This window comes from Lithobates pipiens, unplaced genomic scaffold (genome assembly GCF_037356315.1).
Source record: "Lithobates pipiens isolate NorthernLeopardFrog02 unplaced genomic scaffold, aLitPip1_a1.2 Scaffold_8, whole genome shotgun sequence".
NCBI lineage: Eukaryota > Metazoa > Chordata > Amphibia > Anura > Ranidae > Lithobates > Lithobates pipiens.
The window spans coordinates 509,540,572-509,562,184 of NW_027507903.1; the positions used below are offsets into that span (position 1 = coordinate 509,540,572).

General features: G+C 46.7%; 1 protein-coding gene across 1 annotated transcript in view; it reads left to right on the top strand.

The window, feature by feature from the left end:
• SMC1B (structural maintenance of chromosomes 1B) overlaps positions 1 to 21,613 on the top strand; it is a 255,680-nt gene that overhangs the window by 100,336 nt on the left and 133,731 nt on the right. The window contains exons 6-9 of the mRNA XM_077469356.1: positions 9,532 to 9,790; positions 12,527 to 12,667; positions 12,768 to 12,850; positions 17,190 to 17,397. Coding sequence (XP_077325482.1) covers positions 9,532 to 9,790; positions 12,527 to 12,667; positions 12,768 to 12,850; positions 17,190 to 17,397 — 691 coding nt within the window. The remainder of the gene's footprint in view (positions 1 to 9,531; positions 9,791 to 12,526; positions 12,668 to 12,767; positions 12,851 to 17,189; positions 17,398 to 21,613) is intronic.

Below are 21,613 nucleotides of genomic sequence, written 5' to 3' on the forward strand. Positions count from 1 at the left end.
TATTCCCTTATATATCCCCAACCTCCCTCCCCCCCTCTCTCCCCCCTTCCCTCCCCTCTCTCTCTCCATCTCTCTCTCTCGCTCTCCCTCTCACTTCCCCTCAGGTCCACTCATTCTGAGATATTCCCTTGTTTTCTTGAACTCTAACCATTTTCCCCATTTACTGTAGTAAATTTCCACTTGATCTCCTCTTCTGAATATTGATTCCTCCATTGATCTTAACCACTCTATTTTGCCTAACCATTCCCTCACAGATGGGGTTTCAGGAGTACCCCATCTCTTTGGGATCAGGCTTTTTGCTGCTATCAGTAAGTGAGGAGTCAACGAGTTTTTATATTCCCCTAATGTTTTGTCAGTATCATGAAACAGGCATGTCCACGGTTCCTTCTTTACCTGTTCCCCTGTTATCCGGAAGATGTTTTCTATTATTTTCTCCCAGTATGAGCCAATCTTTCCACACTCCCACCAAATATGTGCTAAGGTTCCCACATTGTCACATCCCCTCCAACATAATGCTGATATATCTGCTCTTCTCTTATGCGCTCTTTGTGGGACAATATACCATCTTGCCATTAGTTTAAATGACATCTCCAATGACATATTGTCCTTAGATATTATACCTGCTATTCTTAAAATCTTCTTTCTACGTTCCTTATCCCCCAAAGTGCCTAGTTCCTCTTCCCATTTTTTCAGGAATGGTGGTTCCCCTGGTTCCTTTTCCTCCTCTAGGATTTTATAAATTTTGGACATACTTTTTTTCTTAGGCCGCGTACACACGGGCGGACTGTTCGCCCAACCTTGTCCGCTGAACAGTGTTTGGGCGGACAGTCCGCTCGTGTGTGGGCTTTCAGCGGACAGTTTCAGCGGACAGTTGGACGGACAAAGTCTTTCGGAAATTCCGAAAAACTGTCCGCTGAAACTGTGTTTGAGCGAACAGTCCGCCCGTGTGTGGGCTTGTCCGCTGTACTTTCGAAATGAGCGGACTGTTCCCGCTCGGAAAGTCCGCCCATTTCGAGCGCGTGTACAGGTAGGCGGGGCCCGCGAGGGAGACGTCGCGGGCTCCGCCGCCTGGAATGGGCTTAAAGGGGAACCCCAACGCCGAAAAAAATCGGCGTGGGGGTTCCCCCCAAGTCCACACCAGACCCTTGTCCGAGCACGCTACCCGGCCGGCCAGGAAAGGGGGGCGAGCAAGCGCCCCCCCTCCTGAGCCGTACCAGGCCGCGTGCCCTCAACATGGGGGGTGCCTTGGGGAAGGGGGGGCCGCGCGGCCCCCCCACCCCAAAGCACCTTGTCCCCATGTTGATGAGGACAAGGGCCTCTTCCCGACAACCCTGGCCGTTGGTTGTCGGGGTCTGCGGGCGGGGGGCTTATCGGAATCCGGGAGCCCCCTTTAAGAAGGGGGCCCCCGGATACCGGCCCCCCACCCTATGTGAATGAGTATGGGGTACAATGTACCCCTACCCATTCACCTGTGAACTAAAGTACAATAAAAAACACAACACAGAGAAAAAATATTTTATTGCACAGCTCCGGGGGTCTTCGGGGGTCTTCTCGCCGGACTCCTCCGCTATGTGTGTGTAGCTCTTTTGCTAGCGGAGGAGTCCGGCTTTCTTCCTCCCCGCCGCCGGCCTCTTCTCCCGACTTCGGGGGTCTTGTCCCCCTCTTCGGTTCTTCTGCCGGGCCACCGCGCCTGGTCCGGTGGCCCGGTCTTCTGTCGCCGTCTTCCGTTCTTCTGTCGCCGCCTTCGGTTCTTCTGCCGGGCCACCGCGCCTTCTTGTAGCTCTTTTACAGGCGGTGGCCCGGTCTTCTGTCGCCGCTGTCGTCGCCGCCGCCGCCGCCTTCCGTTCTTGTTCTTCTTCTTGTTCTTCTTCTTCTTCTCCTGGAGATGTTGACTCGACGATCTCTCCGGCCGGAATGCCAGAGCCGCGCTGTGCGGTCACTTATATAGTGACAATGGGGCGGTGTCACATGGTATATGTCACATGGGTTGGTCACATGGTGACCCCGCCCCCTTACGATGTCATAGTCCCCATGTGACATCAACCCATGTGACCAACCCATGTGACATATACCATGTGACACCGCCCCATTGTCACTATATAAGTGGCAGCGGAGCGTGTCCCTGGCATTCCGGCCGGAGAGATCGTCGAGTCAACATCTCCAGGAGAAGAAGAAGAAGAACAAGAAGAAGAACAAGAACGGAAGGCGGCGGCGGCGGCGGCGACGACAGCGGCGACAGAAGACCGGGCCACCGCCTGTAAAAGAGCTACAAGAAGGCGCGGTGGCCCGGCAGAAGAACCGAAGGCGGCGACAGAAGAACGGAAGACGGCGACAGAAGACCGGGCCACCGGACCAGGCGCGGTGGCCCGGCAGAAGAACCGAAGAGGGGGACAAGACCCCCGAAGTCGGGAGAAGAGGCCGGCGGCGGGGAGGAAGAAAGCCGGACTCCTCCGCTAGCAAAAGGGCTACACACACATAGCGGAGGAGTCCGGCGAGAAGACCCCCGAAGACCCCCGGAGCTGTGCAATAAAATATTTTTTCTCTGTGTTGTGTTTTTTATTGTACTTTAGTTCACAGGTGAATGGGTAGGGGTACATTGTACCCCATACTCATTCACATAGGGTGGGGGGCCGGTATCCGGGGGCCCCCTTCTTAAAGGGGGCTCCCGGATTCCGATAAGCCCCCCGCCCGCAGAGCCCGACAACCAACGGCCAGGGTTGTCGGGAAGAGGCCCTTGTCCTCATCAACATGGGGACAAGGTGCTTTGGGGTGGGGGGGCCGCGCGGCCCCCCCTTCCCCAAGGCACCCCCCATGTTGAGGGCACGCGGCCTGGTACGGCTCAGGAGGGGGGGCGCGCTCGCTCGCCCCCCTTTCCTGGCCGGCCGGGTAGCGTGCTCGGACAAGGGTCTGGTGTGGACTTGGGGGGAACCCCCACGCCGATTTTTTTCGGCGTTGGGGTTCCCCTTTAAGCCCATTCCAGGCGGCGGAGCCCGCGACGTCTCCTTCGCGGGCCCCGCCTACCTGTACACGCGCTCGAAATGGGCGGATTTGCCTCCGCCTTACGTGGGCGAGTCCGTTCATTTCAAAAGTTGAGCGAACTGTTTGCCCAACCTTGTTCGTCAAACAGTCCGCTCGTGTGTGGGCAAGTCCGCTCATGCAAATTTTGAGCGGACTGTTTGATGAAACTGTTTGCCGAACAAGGTTGGGCGAACAGTCCGCCCGTGTGTACGCGGCCTTACAGCTCGGGTCTGAAAGCATTCTCTCTATTGGTCTAAGATCTCCTTCCCCACGGAGTGGCCGAGGCAGGGTCTGAGCAAAATGTTTAATTTGTGCATATCTCCAACTATCTAAATTCCTACATCCCCATCTTTGTCTTATTTCTCCTAAAGTGCAAAGTTTATCCCCATTCATCACATCTTTCAACCGAATATCATACTTTTTTGCCCATCTAGAAAAATAAACAAATTCCTCCTTCCCTGGTTTAAAAAAACTTGTGTCTAATAGTGAAATTAAAGGTGAGTTATACTGCCAGTGATTTAATTCTCCTATTTTATCCCATATTTTAAACAGATTGATAGTTAGTGGGTTGGTGCTGCTCCCCAAGTCACGATAGTTCCGTGGTATCCACATCCTTTTTCCCAGATTAACTCCACTTTTGTTTTCTCTATATTTACCCACCCTTTATCCCCTTTGTCATACACCCAATCCACCACTCGTGAGATTACTGCTGCCTGGTAATATCTTCTGAAGTTCGGGGCTGCTAATCCCCCTCCTATCTTCCTCCTTTCTAGAGTCGCATAAGAAATCCTGGAATTCCTACGTCCCCATATATATTTTAGAATTAGGGTTCTAAGTTTCGTGAAAAACTCCTGCGGAACTTTTATTGGGATCATTTGGAACACATATGTCAGTTTTGGTAAAATGAACATTTTTAACGCGTTTACTCTCCCTATTAACGACAAGGGTTTATGTCTCATATTTTTAGTACATTCTTTAACCTTATTTAATATATACGTATAGTTGGCCGCGTATATAGATGACAATGTGGGTGTAATTCTTACCCCTAGATAGCTCAGCTCTTCCCTACACCAGATAAAAGGGAAGGACTTCTGAAGTTCCTCTTGTTCTTTTTTAGGTACTGTTATGTTCAGAATTTCAGTTTTGGACATATTGATCTTAAAATTTGTCAACTTCCCATATCTGTAAATCTCCTTAATTATATTTGGCAGAGTCACCCTGAGTTCTGAAACATAAAATAATATGTCGTCTGCATACGCGGACACCTTATACTCCTCTCCGCCTATTCTCATCCCCCTTATATCTCCATTTTTCCTAATAGAGGCCAGCAGGGGTTCCAAGGCCAGTACGAACAGCATTGGGGATAAAGGACATCCTTGTCTGGTTCCATTATGTAGCTCCACTACCAGGGAAAGGTTACCGTTAATTAAAATTTTTGCCGTCGGGTGGGAATAAAATGCCTTTATCCACCGCAATGTTTTTTCTTTTAACCCCAGATATCTTAAGGTCTCAAACATGAAGCCCCAGTCTACCCTGTCAAATGCCTTTTCAGCTTCCACAGATAACAGGGCGACCGGGGATCCACTGCTTTCCGTTCCATGAATCAACATGAGGGTTTTAAGGCAACTCTTCTGCCCTCCCTTCCCATAACAAACCCCGTTTGGTCGCTATGGACCCATTGGGGCAGTAATGGTTTCAACCTTTCTGCTATCACTTTTGAGAAAATCTTCACGTCCGTATTTAGAAGAGAGATTGGTCTATAACTCCCCGGGGATGTTGGGTCCTTCCCCTCCTTCAGTATCAGAGTTATATAAGCCATTAATGCTTCTTCCCTCAGTTCTTCCCCTTCTGCGACTGCATTCATATACTCGCATAATTTGGGCGCCAATATTTTTTCAAACTTTTTATAATATAGAATTGGAAACCCGTCCGGGCCTGGGCTCTTCCCAATTGCCATTCCCCTTATTGCCCTCCCAACCTCGTCTATCGTTACCGGGGCCTCCAACCTCTCCAGCTCATCCTCTGGGACTGTAGGGAGATCTGTTCCTTTTAGGTACTCGGTATTATCTTCCTTATTTCTACTTTTCTCCTTTCCCTGTCCTACCTTATATAGCTGACTATAGTAGCGATGAAAGACCGTCGCTATTTCAGGGGTGGAATGCTTCATTTCCCCCTTTTCATTTTTTATTTTTGCTATGAAGGACGCATTTCTTATCTCCCGTACTACTCTCGCTAACCATTTCCCGGGTTTGTTCCCCTCCTGGTATCTTATACTCTCCACCCAGTGGTTAACTCGAACCCTTTCCTTCTCTAAAAGTCCTTCCAGTTCTAGTTTCTTATCTTTCAGCTCTACTCTCTCCGGGATCCCCTTTGGTCTTGTTTGTTGCTCCAATTCCCAAATCTCCTTATTTAAATCTTGTAACCTTTTCCCTATTTCCTTTTTTTTCCCTGTCCCGATACTTATTAAAATTCCTCGTATAAATGCTTTATGAGTCTCCCATAACGTACTCCTCGTAACCTCTGGGGAGTAATTTCTTATAAAAAACTCCTCCAACTCTGTTTCAACCCTACTTCTGATCTCTGGTTCCTGTATCAACGCTTCATTTAGTCTCCATGTCTCTCTTTTGGCCTGATCTGTTACTAGCTCCAACTGCACCATGACTGGCGCATGGTCGGACAGGGAGATAGATTTTATTACTGTATCTTTGAGTGCTGGGAGCATTTGATGTTCAATCAGTACATAGTCAATTCGGGTGAATGTCCCATGCACCGATGAATAAAAAGTGTAGTCCCTGCTATTCGGGTGCTTAATCCTCCAAGCATCAACTAACTGAAATTCTGAGAGCAGCGCCTTTATCTTTTTATGTCGAGGCCCCGACCATCGAGAGGACCCCGCTGAGGAGTCTGCCCGAGGGTCGATGCTCATATTCAGATCCCCCGCCACTATCAATTTACCTTTTCTAAACTCTGCCAATAAGTCCAGGACCTTCTTTAGAAATGTATCTGGGTCCCTGTTTGGGGAATATATGTTCGCAAAGGTGTATACTCCCTCCGAGATTCTTCCCCTTATGAACAAAAATCTCCCCTCCGGATCGGCCATTTGTTTCTCAACTTCGAACCTAACACTTCTCTTGAAGCCTATTGCTACCCCTCTGGCATAACATGTAGTAGAGTCACCGTAGAACCATGTAGGGAACCTCCAAGACGTCAATCTCCCTTTAACCTCGTGTGACATATGTGTTTCCTGCAGACATATCACATTCGCCCCGTACAGTTCCAACTCCTTATTTACTCTGAACTTTTTTTGGGGAGTACTTATACCCCTCACATTATATGTTATCAATTTCAACCTTGTCATGTCTCACTCATCCCCTCCCCCTCCTCTCCCCCCCCCCCATGGCAGCATGCCCCTTCCCCACCGGAGGTCGGTATGGGGAGAGAGAGGAGGGGGAGCCGAGAGAGCGCGAGAGAGAGAGCACACATACCCTGTTTGAGAGAGAGATTACCCTCTATCCCACCCCCCCCTACTTCCTCCCTCCCCCCCTCCCGCCCCTTCCCATCCTCCCTCCCCCTCCCCCCTCCCCCCCTCCTCTATTCAGAGGAGTGAACAATTTCCATTTTTGTTCCTCGCATAGGTGTCCCGGTGACCCATAGGTCACCTTTTGCCCGCCTAGCGTTCTTCGGGAGGATCGCCTCATTCACAATCTATCAGAGTACTTGCACCCCCCCCCCCCCGCACCCCGCCACCCCAATGCCCTCCAGTGATGGTAATTACACCCCATCTCTCCCTCCCCCATCCCCGACCCGAGACCACTGCATAGCCCCACTACTTCCCTCATTCCCTAACTCCTCCTCCCATCCTGGTAGTGCTGGTGGAGGGATTTCTAACCTATTGCAGAAGTCCATTAAGTCCTCTGGAAACCTTAATACTGCGGTACGGCCGTCTCTCTTTCCCCTAAGACATGCTGGAAATCCCCACTGATAGGGAACATTCAATGACCTCATCAGATCTGTCAGGGGTTTAAGGAGCCTTCTCCTCCTCAATGTTTCCCCTGCCAGATCTGAGAATATCTGTATCTCCAAATCTTGAAACAGAATCTTGTCCTTCCTTCGGATGTTCTCCAATACTAGCGCCTTTTCCTCGTAGAAATGAAATCTGATTATTACATCTCTTGGTTTTTCTGTGGTTTGGGGCGGTATCTCGCAACTCGATGTACCCTGTCTATTTTTAATATCTCACCCTCCGTCCTTCCTAGAATGGGATTGAACAAGTCCTGCATCACCTTGGGGAGCTCTTCATTTTAAAATTTTTCTTCCAGACCTTTTATCCTTAAATTTTTCCTTCTCCCCCGATTTTCTTGATCCTTGATTTTATATAGGATCGATCTATTTATTTTTTGGGCTGATTTCACTTGTTCTCTTAGGTCCCTCAGATTCTGTTCATACCCATTCATTCTTTCCTCCAACTCTTCCACCCTACCTAGTACTCGACCAATATCTGCCCTTATCCTGGCTATATCGGATTTAAGTGAGGTTTCAACCTTAGTCAGTGCCTCTGTGAATATCTCTCTCAACATACTCAGATTCACATGTGGTTCCGCCAGCTCTAGATCTCCTTCTAATTCGGGGTGGGGATCGGGTTGGGGGGGTCCTCTCCTTTTTTCCCCAATTCTTCCCTTCTTTTGATCTTGTCTTCTTCCCGGGAGCTTACCCCCCCATCCTAGTGCGAGTTGGGCACAGATCCTTAGACCTTTCCGCCCCCCGCCCTTCACCTATCTCCATAGTTTTGCTGATACCCGTGCCTGATTTTCTTGATGTCTTCTGACTGAGGGTTTCCTGGCTGCTTTCCATCATACTTGTCTCCCCCACCAAGTATCGTATCCCCCCAGGGCTAGCAGGCCCCGCTCCTCCCCTTTTATTCGCCTTCCCCCGCATTCTCCTTTTGTAGTTGGTTAACTCCAAGGCCCAAAACCTCCTTTTTTTTTTTTCCAAGCCGATGTCCTTTTCCTTTCCTATAACTCTCGTGGGGAACGAATTGATTACATCACTTTCCGGGTGGCGGGACGCTTCCGTAGATAGGAGGTGTACTGGAGGGACTTATTTTGTTTGCGAATATTTTCTTTCTTTATTTTCTTTTTCCCCTTCCTCCTCCTTCTCTCCCCTTCCCCTTCCTTCTTTCACAGAGTAGACTGTACACAGTGGTGTAATCCTTTCCCCTTATGCCAGTATACCAGTGGGCAGCAACGGTGTTATTAGCGAGCTGTGGGCGCCAGTCCAGTTCTCCACCCCTAAGCCATGTGTCAGGGTTCTCCCTATTCCCCCCCCCCCCCCCTTTTTTTTTTTTTTTGCCACAGATATAGGTCCTAAGTCAGCTACAGCATTCACCACCTATGTCTGCCCACAGGGTCGCTGTCAGAAAGTGCTGGGCAAACAGTGGGGTAAGGTAGACAGAAGGGTTGACAGTTGCAAGTGAGCGCAAATCCACACCGCTACTTTATACCTCTGTATGAAACATGTGAGTAAGAAAAAAAACAGGAAATTCCGCACTACATTGCTGCTTATCTGTCCTTCACATATCCATCCACCTCGCGTCACTTCTCACCCTACAGGGTTTATATCCAATTGATCAGGCAGCGCTGGTACCAGGCTGGTGGTCTAATAGTGAGCATCACGTTAATAACAGTCATTAACAGGCTTATGTATATACACCTTGCCACTTTCAGAGAGTGATCATTTCAGTGATAGTTTCATCATCAGTAGTAGTAGTAATGGTAGATATTCAGCTGTCCATCCACCCTCCTTTCATCCACATTCCTTGCTCACCTGGCTGTTCCGCTGCTCCTCAGCTCTGCCTTTACTATCTAATCCATGACCTTACCAATACATGCAGGGGTGGAGATGTCCGTATAGCCAGGTCAGCTCAGTGGTGAGGGGGGGGGGTGCAGAGCTCCGCACAGAGCCGTCGTCCCGCCGCTGTATCCCTGCCTCGCAGTGGAGCGCTCTCTCTGCCGCTCTCTCTGTTGTCTTCGTCCAGAGCGTCCGCTATGCCGCGTGCGTGCGATGCGAGCGTCTGACGGCGGGTAGGCGGCGCCGGCGGTGCGAGCGAGACGGAGGGCGGTAGGCGGGGATGACTGGGGAGGAGGACGCAAGCCGCTCCGACGGCTGCTACGTGTCAGCGACTCCTCCCATCCCCTCCCGAGTGGGCGCAATTTTGAAGCATGACATGTTGGGTATCAATTTACTCGACGTAACATTATCTTTTACGTTATAAAAAAAAGTGTTTAAAAAAAAAATAAGGTGCGCTTGTAAGACCACTGCGCAAATACGGTCTGACAAAGTACTGCAATGACCGCCAAGAGGCACGGTCCTTAAGTGGTTAAGTGTATATTATTGATTTTTATGTTTTTTTTTTTTTTTGTTTTTTAAAGGGGGGGGGGGGGGGGAGGGAACAGATTCATTGTTAGTTTACAGAGAGAGACAATTTGGTGATGGTTTTTCTTACATTACCTGTAGAGTCCTTGAAGCGTCACTAAATCAATTGAGGCCCCAGTTCATTAAAGCAAAAGAAAATTCTGCACACCAGATGAAGAAGGTTGAAATGACTAAATCTTCCCTGAAGAAAACTGAGAAACGCTGTGGAACGCTGGAGCAAGACATTAATGAGCTGGAAAAGGAGATTGATGAAGTACAGCAGGCCTGGAGAATATTCGACCGTAGGCTTGAAGAGGAGCATCTAGAAAGACAAGCAGATGTTGAGTTAGAGCAAAGTCAGGTAATAGAAGCCGATTCTTCCACTGACGTAACACTGGGTCCTTTTCCCTGGTGCATCCCTCGCTGTTAAAGCGAAGGCTTGATACGGTAAAATGAACAATCGGAAATATTAATGGTGCCTAAGCAGTAACCCTGAAATATCTACATTATGCCTTGAATTCCTCCTGAGAAACAGCAAGGCAACTCCTGTGCCTAAGCACTTCTGTACATACAGCCGTATAGCTGTATATCGGCAGTGTCAGACACTTCTGCTTGATTTCGTTCCTGTGGTGCACCATGTTCTCTTGGCTTAGGAGAAAGCTGTACCTAAGCACCTGCAGAAAAGTATTTCTCTGATTCAGCTTCATCCATTCCTTGGATGTGGGCTTTCTGAAGCTGAAGACAATAGAGTCCTGCTCAGTAGATCTTATACCGTGTACACACGACCGGACTTTCGACGGACTTCCGAACGGACTTTCCCACACACGAATGGACTAAAGTCCTTTAGAAAGTTAGCTAGTTTTGAACGTGGTGACGTACGACGGGACTAGAAAAGGAAGTTCAATAGCCAGTAGCCAATAGCTGCCCTTGCGTCGTATTTGATCCGTCGGACCAGCATACAGACAAACAGTTTTCCCGATAGGAGTTGAGTCCATCGGACAGATTTAAAACGTTCTATTTCTAGGTCCGTCTGAATTTTTTAAAGAACAATGATCGGACTTTCCAACACAAGATCGGACTATCCAATGGAATGATTCCGTCGGACCTATTCTGCCGGAGAGTCCGGTATGTGTATGCGGCATTAAAAATCTCAGTTGATCATACTTGTGACATTTTCAAACCCCTGGATTGTTTTCCCCTTAACGTTATAGATTCTCTATAAACACATCTGCACATTTATAGTCTGTGAATCCCAACAATCTTTTAATTTTCTGTAAGTACAAAAATATCCTGGTTTCTCTGTGTCACAATTTTATATTTTCATGGGGAGCCATAATGATAGTAATTCGTCCTTTTTTTTTATTTTTGTTTTTTTGTGGCAAGTCTTTCAGATTCTGTGTTTCAGAAAACATTAGGCCCTCTGCAATCTTTGATTTCGTGAAACTCAAATTCTCCAGGTTGGGAGATGCCAAGCGTTCCTGCAATAGGCTGGGATGCTTGTGAGCAGTGTTTTCTTTTTTTTTTTTTTCTTTTTGTTTTCCTTTATTCATAAGGAGAAGTAGAGACCTTTTTGTTCAGACTAAAGCATTTGCTCTTTGAATTAATGAAACGTAGGAAATAATTGTTACTATTCTTTTGGGAAATATAAATGCACTTTTATTATTGAGCTTATATAATTGTGGGGCTTAAAAGGGGACCCAGATAAGATAAGTCAGCTTATGGTGAAGCATGCCAATGGGGACTCAAAAGTCACCATGTTTACAGCAATAGCTCTGAAGGTCCAGCATGTAATACCGGACCATCACCGGCTGCATGCAGGGTGAATATATCTTAAACAGTTAGTGTATAAAGTACCTCTGCGCCAACCACCTTGACAAGGGGAATAGAGGGATGCTGCAAACACTGAAGGGAGCTTCACCTACTCCCTGAGCAATATCGATTAAGTGGTTTTAGTGTTGCGCAAATGGGGGAATACAAGAAAGGAGGGGAAAGGGAGGGGGGGGGGAAGGGGGAGAAAGAGAGGGAAGGAGAAAAGAAAAAGGGGAAGGGGAAGAAAGGGCAGGGAGGGGGAAGGGGAACAGATGAGTATGCAGGTAAAGGATAAAAGGGTAAAGGTCAAAAAGTGCTAGTGTAAAATTATATGTGTCTGGGTGTGCACAAATCCTTGTTCGGTACGTGCTAAACTAAAATAAATGTTAGAGAGTGGCAATCAAATATAGATTCTGATAGAGTGCCATACAAATAAAAACTCACAGTAATGGATGAATGCCTGAAACAATAGACATACAAATCGTGGGTGCTGTGCAAAACTGCAATAAAATATGCTGACAATAAATGAATATATAACTTAAGGTGATAGTCCAAAATATATGGCTAAAAGTGTACAGTGAGAATAATCACATAAGCACAATCCCATGTGACATGCCAAGTGGAAAAAACACAGATATCAATCAATCCAATATAACAAAATGCATGTTCCATGCGGTGTTTATAAAGTGCAAATAGTGCTAGCGGCAAAAAAACGTTACAACACAGGTGAAATGATAAACACATAAAAATAAGGTGCTGGTAATCAGTCTGGGATATTCAGTCCTGTGGACGTGCTGTGTTCTAAGGGGAAGCACTAGCTTTGAACTTCAGTGATCCATGCAGGCATACATGTGCAGTGACTTAATCCTCCTATTTATCCAATACGTGGATGGATGTGCCCTTACCTCACGGCTGTGAGGTTACAGCCTTAATAGTATAGGTGGGTAACTGGCTCCTGTTCCTGGGATAGGTATGCCTCACGGCTGTGAGGTTACAGCCTTAATAGTATAGGTGGGTAACTGGCTCCTGTTCCTGGGATAGGTATGCCTCACAAGATAAAGAGATAATGTCCCATAGTGTAGTAGTTTATAGGTCTACTACACTTTAAAGCAGAAGGCATTTACATGTTATTGTTTTCATTCCAAATCTTAAACCTAGAGGTAATTCCATTTTTCAGACTAGGAGGCAGAAATATGTTGGCGAACCAAAGTAGGGCTTTATTATATTTTGCTTGGAGGAGTTCAGAATTAGCAGCTAATAGGTGGTTGTAACATCCCTGTCTTCATAGTTGGATCAATACAGAATGTTAAAAGAGGAGTCGAGAAAGAAAAATGCTGTACTGGGGCAGCAGCTGGAAAAGCTTCACTGGGAAGAGAAGGCTATAGAAGAGAAGATAGCTATTCAGCAGAGGAGACAAAAAGAAATAGAGGTTTGCAGCTTTAACACCGATAAATCTATCTACATTTATTTAATACCATGATTTAAAAAGATTACAATTTCAAAGAGATGTTTTACTTTGTTTCTCGCAGGTAAACAAAAAGTGTGTAGAGGAGCAGATTGAAGACTACAACAGGAGAGTGGGGAAATTGGAAGACTACATCAACACTTGCATGTATGTGCTACGTATGAATAAGGTTTACGTATACTAAAAGGCCAGTAAACACAATTGCAAAGAAGTAAACAGGCACTATTTCAAGCCCCCTTTGACTTGTGCACTCAGCCATGGCTGCTGGTCTGGCTCACAAACTTGTGTCTGCTCCCACACCATAATCCATTAAAGGAGCCACCACTGCACACATTTTGTGATATCACCTCTGCGGTTTTTATTTTTATAAACAAAGAGACAATTTTGAAAAAAAAAATACTTTTTACTTTTTGCTATAATAAATATCCCCCCCAAAAAATAAAAAAAAATAAACAAATTTCGACATATTTTTGGTAAAAAAAAAATCGCAAAAAGGGTATATTGATTGGTTTGAGCAAAAGTTATAGCGTCTTTAGATTTCAAATCTCCAGGCCATTTTTTGTGAAACTGCACTGCGTCGCTTTAACTGACAGTTGTGCGGTCGTGCAATGTTATACCTAAACAAAATGTATCTGTTTTTCCACACAGAGCTTTCTTTTGGTGGTATTTGATCACCTCTGCGTTTTTTATTTTTTGCGCTATAAACAAAAAGAGAGTGACAGTTTTGGAAAAAAAACAAAAAACACTATTTTGTACTTTTTGCTATTATAAATACCAAACAAAAAACGCAAAAAGTGTATATTGATTGATTTGCACAAAAGTCATAGCGTCTACAAAATAGAGGATAGATTTATGACATTTTTTATTATTATTATTATTTTTTTTACTAGTAATGGCGGCGATCTGCGATTTTTATCAGGACTGTGACTCGCAGACCATGCGCGTGCCTATATCCCATGCTAGGGGAGGGCATGGTAGGTGAGAGGCCTCACCCTGCCAAGGACTATGAGGTGTTCCCCCATACATAACAAACTAACAGACGCCCAGACTAGTCACCAAGCAACAATCCAACATACCCAAAATCCAAAGGACCCACACACAGACAAGCAAACCAACCAGTCTGCGAACATAGAGACTAAAAGCACACAAACAGACTAAAAGCACACAAACAGACCTCCAAATATCCAGATAAACCAACCATATACGTTAGAAATCCAACAAACAAGAACATCATTGAACACAGACTCGACCAATCCACAATAGGACATGACCCATTCATCCAAAAATAGGGGAAAAGGCATCCTTTTTTTTTTTTTTTGCAGCTTCCATGGTATGAGGACCATACAAAATTCCTTTTTTTTATAGTTGTTGGCAACCTACATTACTTTATAGCACCACTTCATCTGTCGGCATTGCTTTTCCAGATCCAGAACAGTTTTGGGAAGTAAACCGCAAGAACGTCTATCACAACACTGCATTTTCAAAGTACTAAAGCTTAATTGAACATAGGATACAAAGGACTTCATGACTACTTGGGTTGTGTTGCAACCTTCATGAGTTTAGACACTGGTGAAAAAGCAAAAATTTGTCCCAGGCACAACCCCTCCCAACTCAGCCTCCCTATTTAGCTAGTGATTGTAGGTGGTGGATGTTTTCCTTATGCCACCCTGAAGATCTTTTGATTCACTGTGTTCCCATTACTTTTGGCCTGTTCCTTACATCTTAGAGGGGCAGAGGTAGGCCTTGTTCAAAATGGTTGCTAAGGCAGGTAGGGCAAGAGTAGCTGTACCTGCAAACTGCATGCAAGAGTGGGGAGGGCCTGTCGGTCACTGACTCTCTGCTCTACCCGTCCAATCCTTACTGGAGCATCGGGCTATGGAGGGGGTAAGAGCGGCTATGCCAGCAGCATAGGGGTTGATCCCGACATTAAAGTTAGGATCCTTGCAGAACCTGGATGTCATCTGTGATGAAACACGTAGGGTAGGGCCTACGAGAGTGACATCATCATGCACTCTGTGTTTGATTGCGTGAATGGGTGTGTCCGTTTGGTCTGTCCACAGGCTTTTATGATACGTCTTGAAGTTCTAATGTGAGTGCCCACTATGGATTTTTAAAATAAATAGGTTCATAAGGTACTACACCTATGGTCTTCCTTTTTTTCCATCATTTCTGAGATACTTTTTTGGCTGCACCCATCCTGCATGAACAATGGAGGAGAGACTGCAACTGTCAGACGAGGTTAACCCCTCATGCGCTTTTTGACCATTTACTAACCATAATGGTCAATATAATCTGGTAAGATGCTGGAGTGTTTTATGTCGGTTTGGGAGCACCTTTCTTGTCGTACACATTTTTCCCGGCTGATTCACCTTCTATGCGCTGTTAGACAATTTACTTGTTTTAGGGCCAAGTCATACCACATGCAGTCCAGTGCGTTTTCTCTGCATCAAAAACGCATAGAAAGTAAGTTAGATGATTTTCAATGGCATAGTTCACACCAGTGCTTACAGTTCCAGTTGCAGAAAAAAAGTAGAACATGCTGAATTTTTCCTGCATTGGACTGTACTGACACGCTGTAAAATGCATAAAACGCACCAGAATGCACCAAAAGGGCACTGCAACGCACTTATGCTTATTTAAGATTATGAGAAAAGAGGGCGGAAAAGGCATTGGACTGGATCAAAAACGCACCAGAACGCATCGAAAACGTGCATGCAGAAAAGCACCTGGAATGCATCTGGACTGTATTTCTATGGTATGAACTGGCCCTAATGGTCCTTATAATCTGGTAAGAATCTAAAGTGTGTGCTTTCTACTTGGGTGCATGGATCTGATATATATCACATGGATGAATAGTTAGGGCTTTCACTATTGTATCATCACATTATGAACTTTTTTCTATACATGTGAACTTTTATATTGTCTATATTAAGACAATCCGAGCATCAGTGGTTATAATTTAACTTGTATGTTCAGAGCGAGCTTTCTTGTTTTTAGTGGTTTTTGTGTTATATGATTTAGTTCTATTTTACAGGGTGTCACACAGGTAGAGATCCCCTTATTTTCACTTGCCGATCCTGCCAGTAAGTCTGAAGTTTTCAACAGAACAGGCTGGAGCTGTAGCATTTAGAGAGCCCTGACAAACCATTTACTTATTATTATACAGGATTTATATAGCGCCAACAGTTTATGCAGTGCTTTACAATATAAAAGGATACAATAAAATACTAGAGGATTAAGAGGGCCCTGCTCACAAGATCTTACAATCTAATAGGGAGTGGCAGGTGGTACAAAAGGTTGTAACACTGGGGAATGAGCTTATGGAAGTAGTAGGAGGTTAGTTGGAGACTTGATAGGCTTTTCTGAAGAGATGAGTTTTCAGGGATAGCCCGAAGCTAGCAAGAGTAGGGGATAGCTGGACCAGTGGAGCTAGCAAGTTCCAGAGGATGGGAGAGGCTCTGGAGAAATCCTGGAGACGAGCATGAGAGGAGGAGACGAGAGAGCTTGAGAGTAGGAGGCCTTGAGAAGTGCAGAGAGGACGATTTGGGTGATCTTTGGAGACCAGATTGATGATTGAAGACATTGTGTGCCATCTTTTTGTCCTAATCCTAAGCATCCTACGAAGGTGCTTCACTCTTTAATGTTCACGATGTAGGAGTTTACTTATCTACAGCTTCATTTCAGCAGCCTGATTCCCTCTTTGTTCTGCCTGTGGGTCCTTGTAAGGGTCAAGCCGCATCTCAATCCACCATTTTTTTTAGGTGGATTTTTCAGCTAATTTTTCAGGCCTATGGCGTTGAGGTTCCACCCTTCCCGATCGAAGCCCATTCCATCAGGAGTGTCATTGTTTCCTGGCCTGTTCAGTAAGAAGCTTCTCTTGTTAAGGTATGTAAGACTGCTACATGGTCGTCTTTTCGGATCTTTACCAAGTTCTATCAGGTAAATGTTGTGCGGATGCCAGTTTTGGATAAAAGGTCTCCCAGGCATATTTATAGTGCCCCTGCCCCAATTCTACTTATTGGGTTTTGGGCCTGTTTGGCCTTGTTGCTTATCCCTCATGTTCAGTGGTTTGGGACATCCCAGCACATGAATATGAAGTCATCTGTGTCCTGTATTGTACGTATGATCAAGAAATTAGGGTTTTTGATTTACCTTTAAAATAATTTTCTTGGCGTACATCCCAGGACACCGAAATCCTTCTTTTGACTGTTCCTTGCTGCTTGCTCCAAAGGCTTAGGTGAGCTTGGAGGGGTTATGAGTGCGGATTCCTGCCTTTTTTTGTCTGTGTCCATTCACCTGAAGATGGCAGTGTTACTCAAATAGTCACGAATATGGAGTCCGATGTGTCCCAAGAAAAGGATTTTGCAGGTGAACCAAAATCACAATGTTATTATTAACCATATGGCTTTGGGCTATCCCTAAAAGCGATTTCTGTTTCCTTCACTTCTACCCTTAATTAAAGAATATGATTAATAATTGTTTTCAGCAATGCTCTTGAAGAGCACAGGAACCAGGAGGAACAGCTTGTTCGTGAAATCGAATACAGTAATCAGAGAATGTCAGAGGTAAATGAGGAGCTGAACGTAACTGTTAGTGAGCTGCAGAACGCCAGGATCGATTATCATGAAGGCACTCGCCAGAAGAAGAAAGCAGAGATTTTGGAGAGTGTAAAAAGAATGTACCCAGACTCTGTGGTAAGTATATAAGCTTTGGAGACCAGAATATTTAACTTTTTTAAAAGGTTCTCAAAGTGTTAGTTTTTAATAATGTGGATGTAATGACACTATCAATAAATGTTGTATTACATGCTCTTCATACTCGGTCAGTATGAGATTTGTTTTCTTTATTCTGCAAAACACCTGGTTGAGCTTGCTGTTCCATGTCCCCGCTGCAGTTGGGGATTTTGAAGAGAAGTGTTGGCAGCTAGTGCACATGCGCAGTTTTCAGTCTATTTCTACCCTGAGCATTTCCTCCCTATCGCATCTGAGCAGCTCATGTGACTATAGAGTCAAACATGTGGGGGTATACACCGTAGTAAATGACAGCCCCCTCCCACCTCCTCTATGCCCACTAACCAGCTAAACACAACGGGGGTGGGATATTACATCACCTCCCTGTTATTCTAAGACACAGGCTGGAGGGGCGTGGCACAGCCTGTGATTGGCAGAAATCTGCCCATACCATTGGTATCGCTAAAGAATAAGGGTCCTTTCACGCGGGCGGATCATTTATGCCCCGTGGACATCCGCTTGCTCAGCGGGGATCGCTCCGTCGATCCCCGCTGAGCAGGAAGATGACAGGTCTGTTTCTGCACACTGCGCAGGGACGGACCTGCCAGAGCGCCGCTCTCCCCTGTGGGAGATCGGATGACAGATTAGAAAAGTAGGTTTTTTCTCTGTCATACTTTTTCGGATCAGAGCGGGTCGGATGTCAGCGGACATGTCACCGCTGACATCCGCCGCTCCATAGACCTCTATGGAGCATCCGTTCAGGTCCGCCTGAAAAACTGACAAGCAGACCTGAACGGTACGGCCGTGTGAATGAGGCCTAATAAAGAGTTGATTATTTACGTTATCTCACAAAAGTGAGTACACCCCTCAACATTTTTGTAAATATTTTATATCTTTTCATGTGACAACACTGAAGAAATTACATTTTGCTACAATGTAGAGTTGTGAGTGTACAGCTTGTATAATGGAGTAAATGTGCTGTCCCCTCAAAATAGCTCAACACACAGCCATTAATGTCTAAACCGCTGGCAACAAAAGTGAGTACACCCCTAAGTGAAAATGTCCAAATTGGGCCCAAAGGGCCAATATTTTGTGTGGTCACCATTATTTTCCAGCACTGTCTTAACCCTCTTGGTCATGGAGTTCAACAGAGCTTCACAGGTTGCCACTGGATTCCTCTTCCACTCCCCCATGACGACATCACGGTGTTGGTGCATGTTAGAGACCTTGTTCTCCTCACCTTCCATTTGAGGCTGCCCCACAGATGATCCAATAGGGTTTAGTTCTGGAGACATGCTTGGCCAGTCCATCACCTTTACACGCAGCTTCTTTAGCAAGGCAGTGGTTGTCTTGGAGGTGTTTGGGGTCGTTAGGTTGGAATACATGCTCTGCTTCAGTATGTCACAGTACATGTTGGCATACATGGTTCCCTCAATGAACTGTAGCTCCCCAGTGCGGGCATGACAATCCCACCACCATGCTTGACTGTAAGCAAGACACACTTGTCTTTGTACTTCTCACCTGGTTGCCGCCACACACGCTTGACACCATCTGAACCAAATAAGTTCATCTTGGTCTCATCAGCCCACAGGACATGGTTCCAATAATCCATGTCCTTAGTCTGCTTGTCTTCAGCAAACTGTTTGTGGGCTTTCTTGTGCATCTTTAGAAGAGGCTTCCTTCTGGTGCGACAGCCATGCAGACCAATTTGATGCAGTGTGCAGCGTATGGTCTGAGCACTGATAGGCTGAACCCCCACCCCTTCAACCTCTGCAGCAATGCTGGCAGCACTCATACGTCAGTTTCCTGTTCTTAGCTGACAGGAGTGGCACCTGGTGTGGTCTTCTGCTGCTGTAACCCATCTGCTTCAAGGTTTGATGTGTTGTGCATTCAGAGATGGTATTCTGCATTCCTTGGTTGTAACGTGTGGTTATTTAAAGAGGAAGTAAACCCTTCCAAACAACTTGGACCTATAGGTAAGCCTAGATTAAGGCTTACCTGTAGGTCCAAGCAATATCTCCTAAACCTATATGGTTTAGGAGATATTTGCCCGAAAATGGGCACCGCTGTCTACGGCGCATGCGCCGTAGACAGCGGCGCGCAGGCGCACTAAATGCGGCAAATCCAAGAATGGATTTGCCAAATTTGTCGACTCCCGTGCGCATGCGCGGGAGTGACGTCATCGCGGCTTCGCCGTATGACAGCAACGGAGCTGCGAGGCGCGACTCCCGTGCGCATGCGCGGGAGTGACGTCATCGCGGTTGCGCCGCTGTCATTGGTCGGAGCTGCGAGACGCCACCAGCAAGATCGACGCGGCGGACTACAGGGATCAGCGGCGACTTCGCTGGCTCCTGTGTCAGGTAAGTGACACATAATGAGCTACTATGCGATGCATAGTAGTCCATTATGCTTTACCTTTGCAGGGAAAAAAAGAGGAAGTAAACCCATCAGGGTTTACTTCCTCTTTAAGTTACTGTTGCCTTTCTATTATCTTGACCCAGTCTGCCCATGCTCCTTTGACATCAACAAGGCATTTTCTTCCACACAACTGGTGCTTTTAACGGGATATTTTCTCTTTTTCAGACCATTCTCTAAACCCTAGACGTGGTTGTGCATGAAAATCCCAGTAGGTCAGCAGTTTTTGAAATACTGAGACCAGCCTGTCTGGCACCAACAACCATGCCACGTTGAAAAGTCACTTTCCCCAGCCTGATGCTCGGTTTGAACTTCAGAGTCGGTTCACAGAGTGGCGACTCAGATCCGACTTCAGGTCGCCCCTAGTCTCCTCAGGTCGAACAACATGTAAAAATCAATGTAAGTGAATGAGAGCCGTCTTACTGCACACTACTGAAGTCGCTCCGACTTCAGAAAAGGTTCCTGTACTACTTCAATCTGACTTGTAGGCGACTGGTACCCATTGATTTCAATGGAGGTCGCCTCCAAGTCGGATCTCCGTCTATATGGTGTAGATAAGAATTATCAGCTCTCAAGAGGGAACTCCACGCCAAATTTATTAAAAAAAATTAGCGTGGGTTCCCCCTCCGAGAGCATACCAGGCCCTTAGGCCTGGTATGGATTCTAAGGGGAACCCCCCTACGCCGAAAAAACGTCCCCCCCCCCAGATCCATACCAGACCCTTATCCGGGCACGCTACCCGGCCGGCCAGGAAAGGGGGTGGGGACGAGCGAGCGCTACCCCCCCTCCTGAGCCGTACCAGGCCGCGTGCCCTCAACATGGGGGGTGCCTTGGGGAAGGGTGGGCCGCGTGGCCCCCCACCCCAAAGCACCTTGTCCCCATGATGATGAGGACAAGGGCCTCTTCCCGACAACCCTGGCCGTTGGGTCTGCGGGCGGGAGGTTTATCGGAATCCGGGAGCCCCCTTTAATAAGGGGGCCCCCAGATACCGGCCCCCCACCCTATGTGAATGAGTATGGGGTACAATGTACCCCTACCCATTCACCTGTGAAAAAAAAATGTACAAAAAAAACACAACACACAAGGTTTAAAATAGTTTATTGCACAGCTCCGGGGGTCTTCTTGCCGGACTCCTCCGCTATCTTCTGCTAGCTCTTTTACTAGCGGAGGAGGTCTTGTCCCCCTCTTCGGTTCTTCTTGCTGGGCCACCGCTTGTAAAAGAGGTAGAAGAAGGCGCGGTGGCCCAGCAAGAAGAACCGAAGAGGGGGACAAGACCTCCTCCGCTAGTAAGGTCCTCCGGTCTTCTGTTGCCGTCTTCTGTTCTTCTCTTCAGGAGATGTTGCCTCGTCGCTGTCTCTGCTCACAATGACAGGGACGTGGTGTGCGGCGACTTATATAGGGACATCACCCACTTATATGACTTATATGATGTCCCCGCCCATTATGATGTCACAGTCCCAGCTTTTTTTTTTGGCGTGGAGTTCCCCCTTCAGAGCTCATTCTCTGATTGGCCACGGCAAAAGTCGCCTGGCCTGGGGCGACTTAAAGTCGTGTTGTAAGTCGCCCCAAGCTGTGACCAAGTCGTGTTCAAGTCATGTCCAAGTTGCCTCCAAAAGTCGTGTTGAAAGTCGTGTCGCCTCTGTGTGAACCGGGCTCTTAGGCTCGGTTCACACAGGGGCAACTTGTCCAGGCAAGTCGCGCTCCGTTCTGTACTATGGAACCGTTCTAATAGGAGCGACTCAAGTCACTCCGTCTTAGAAAAAAG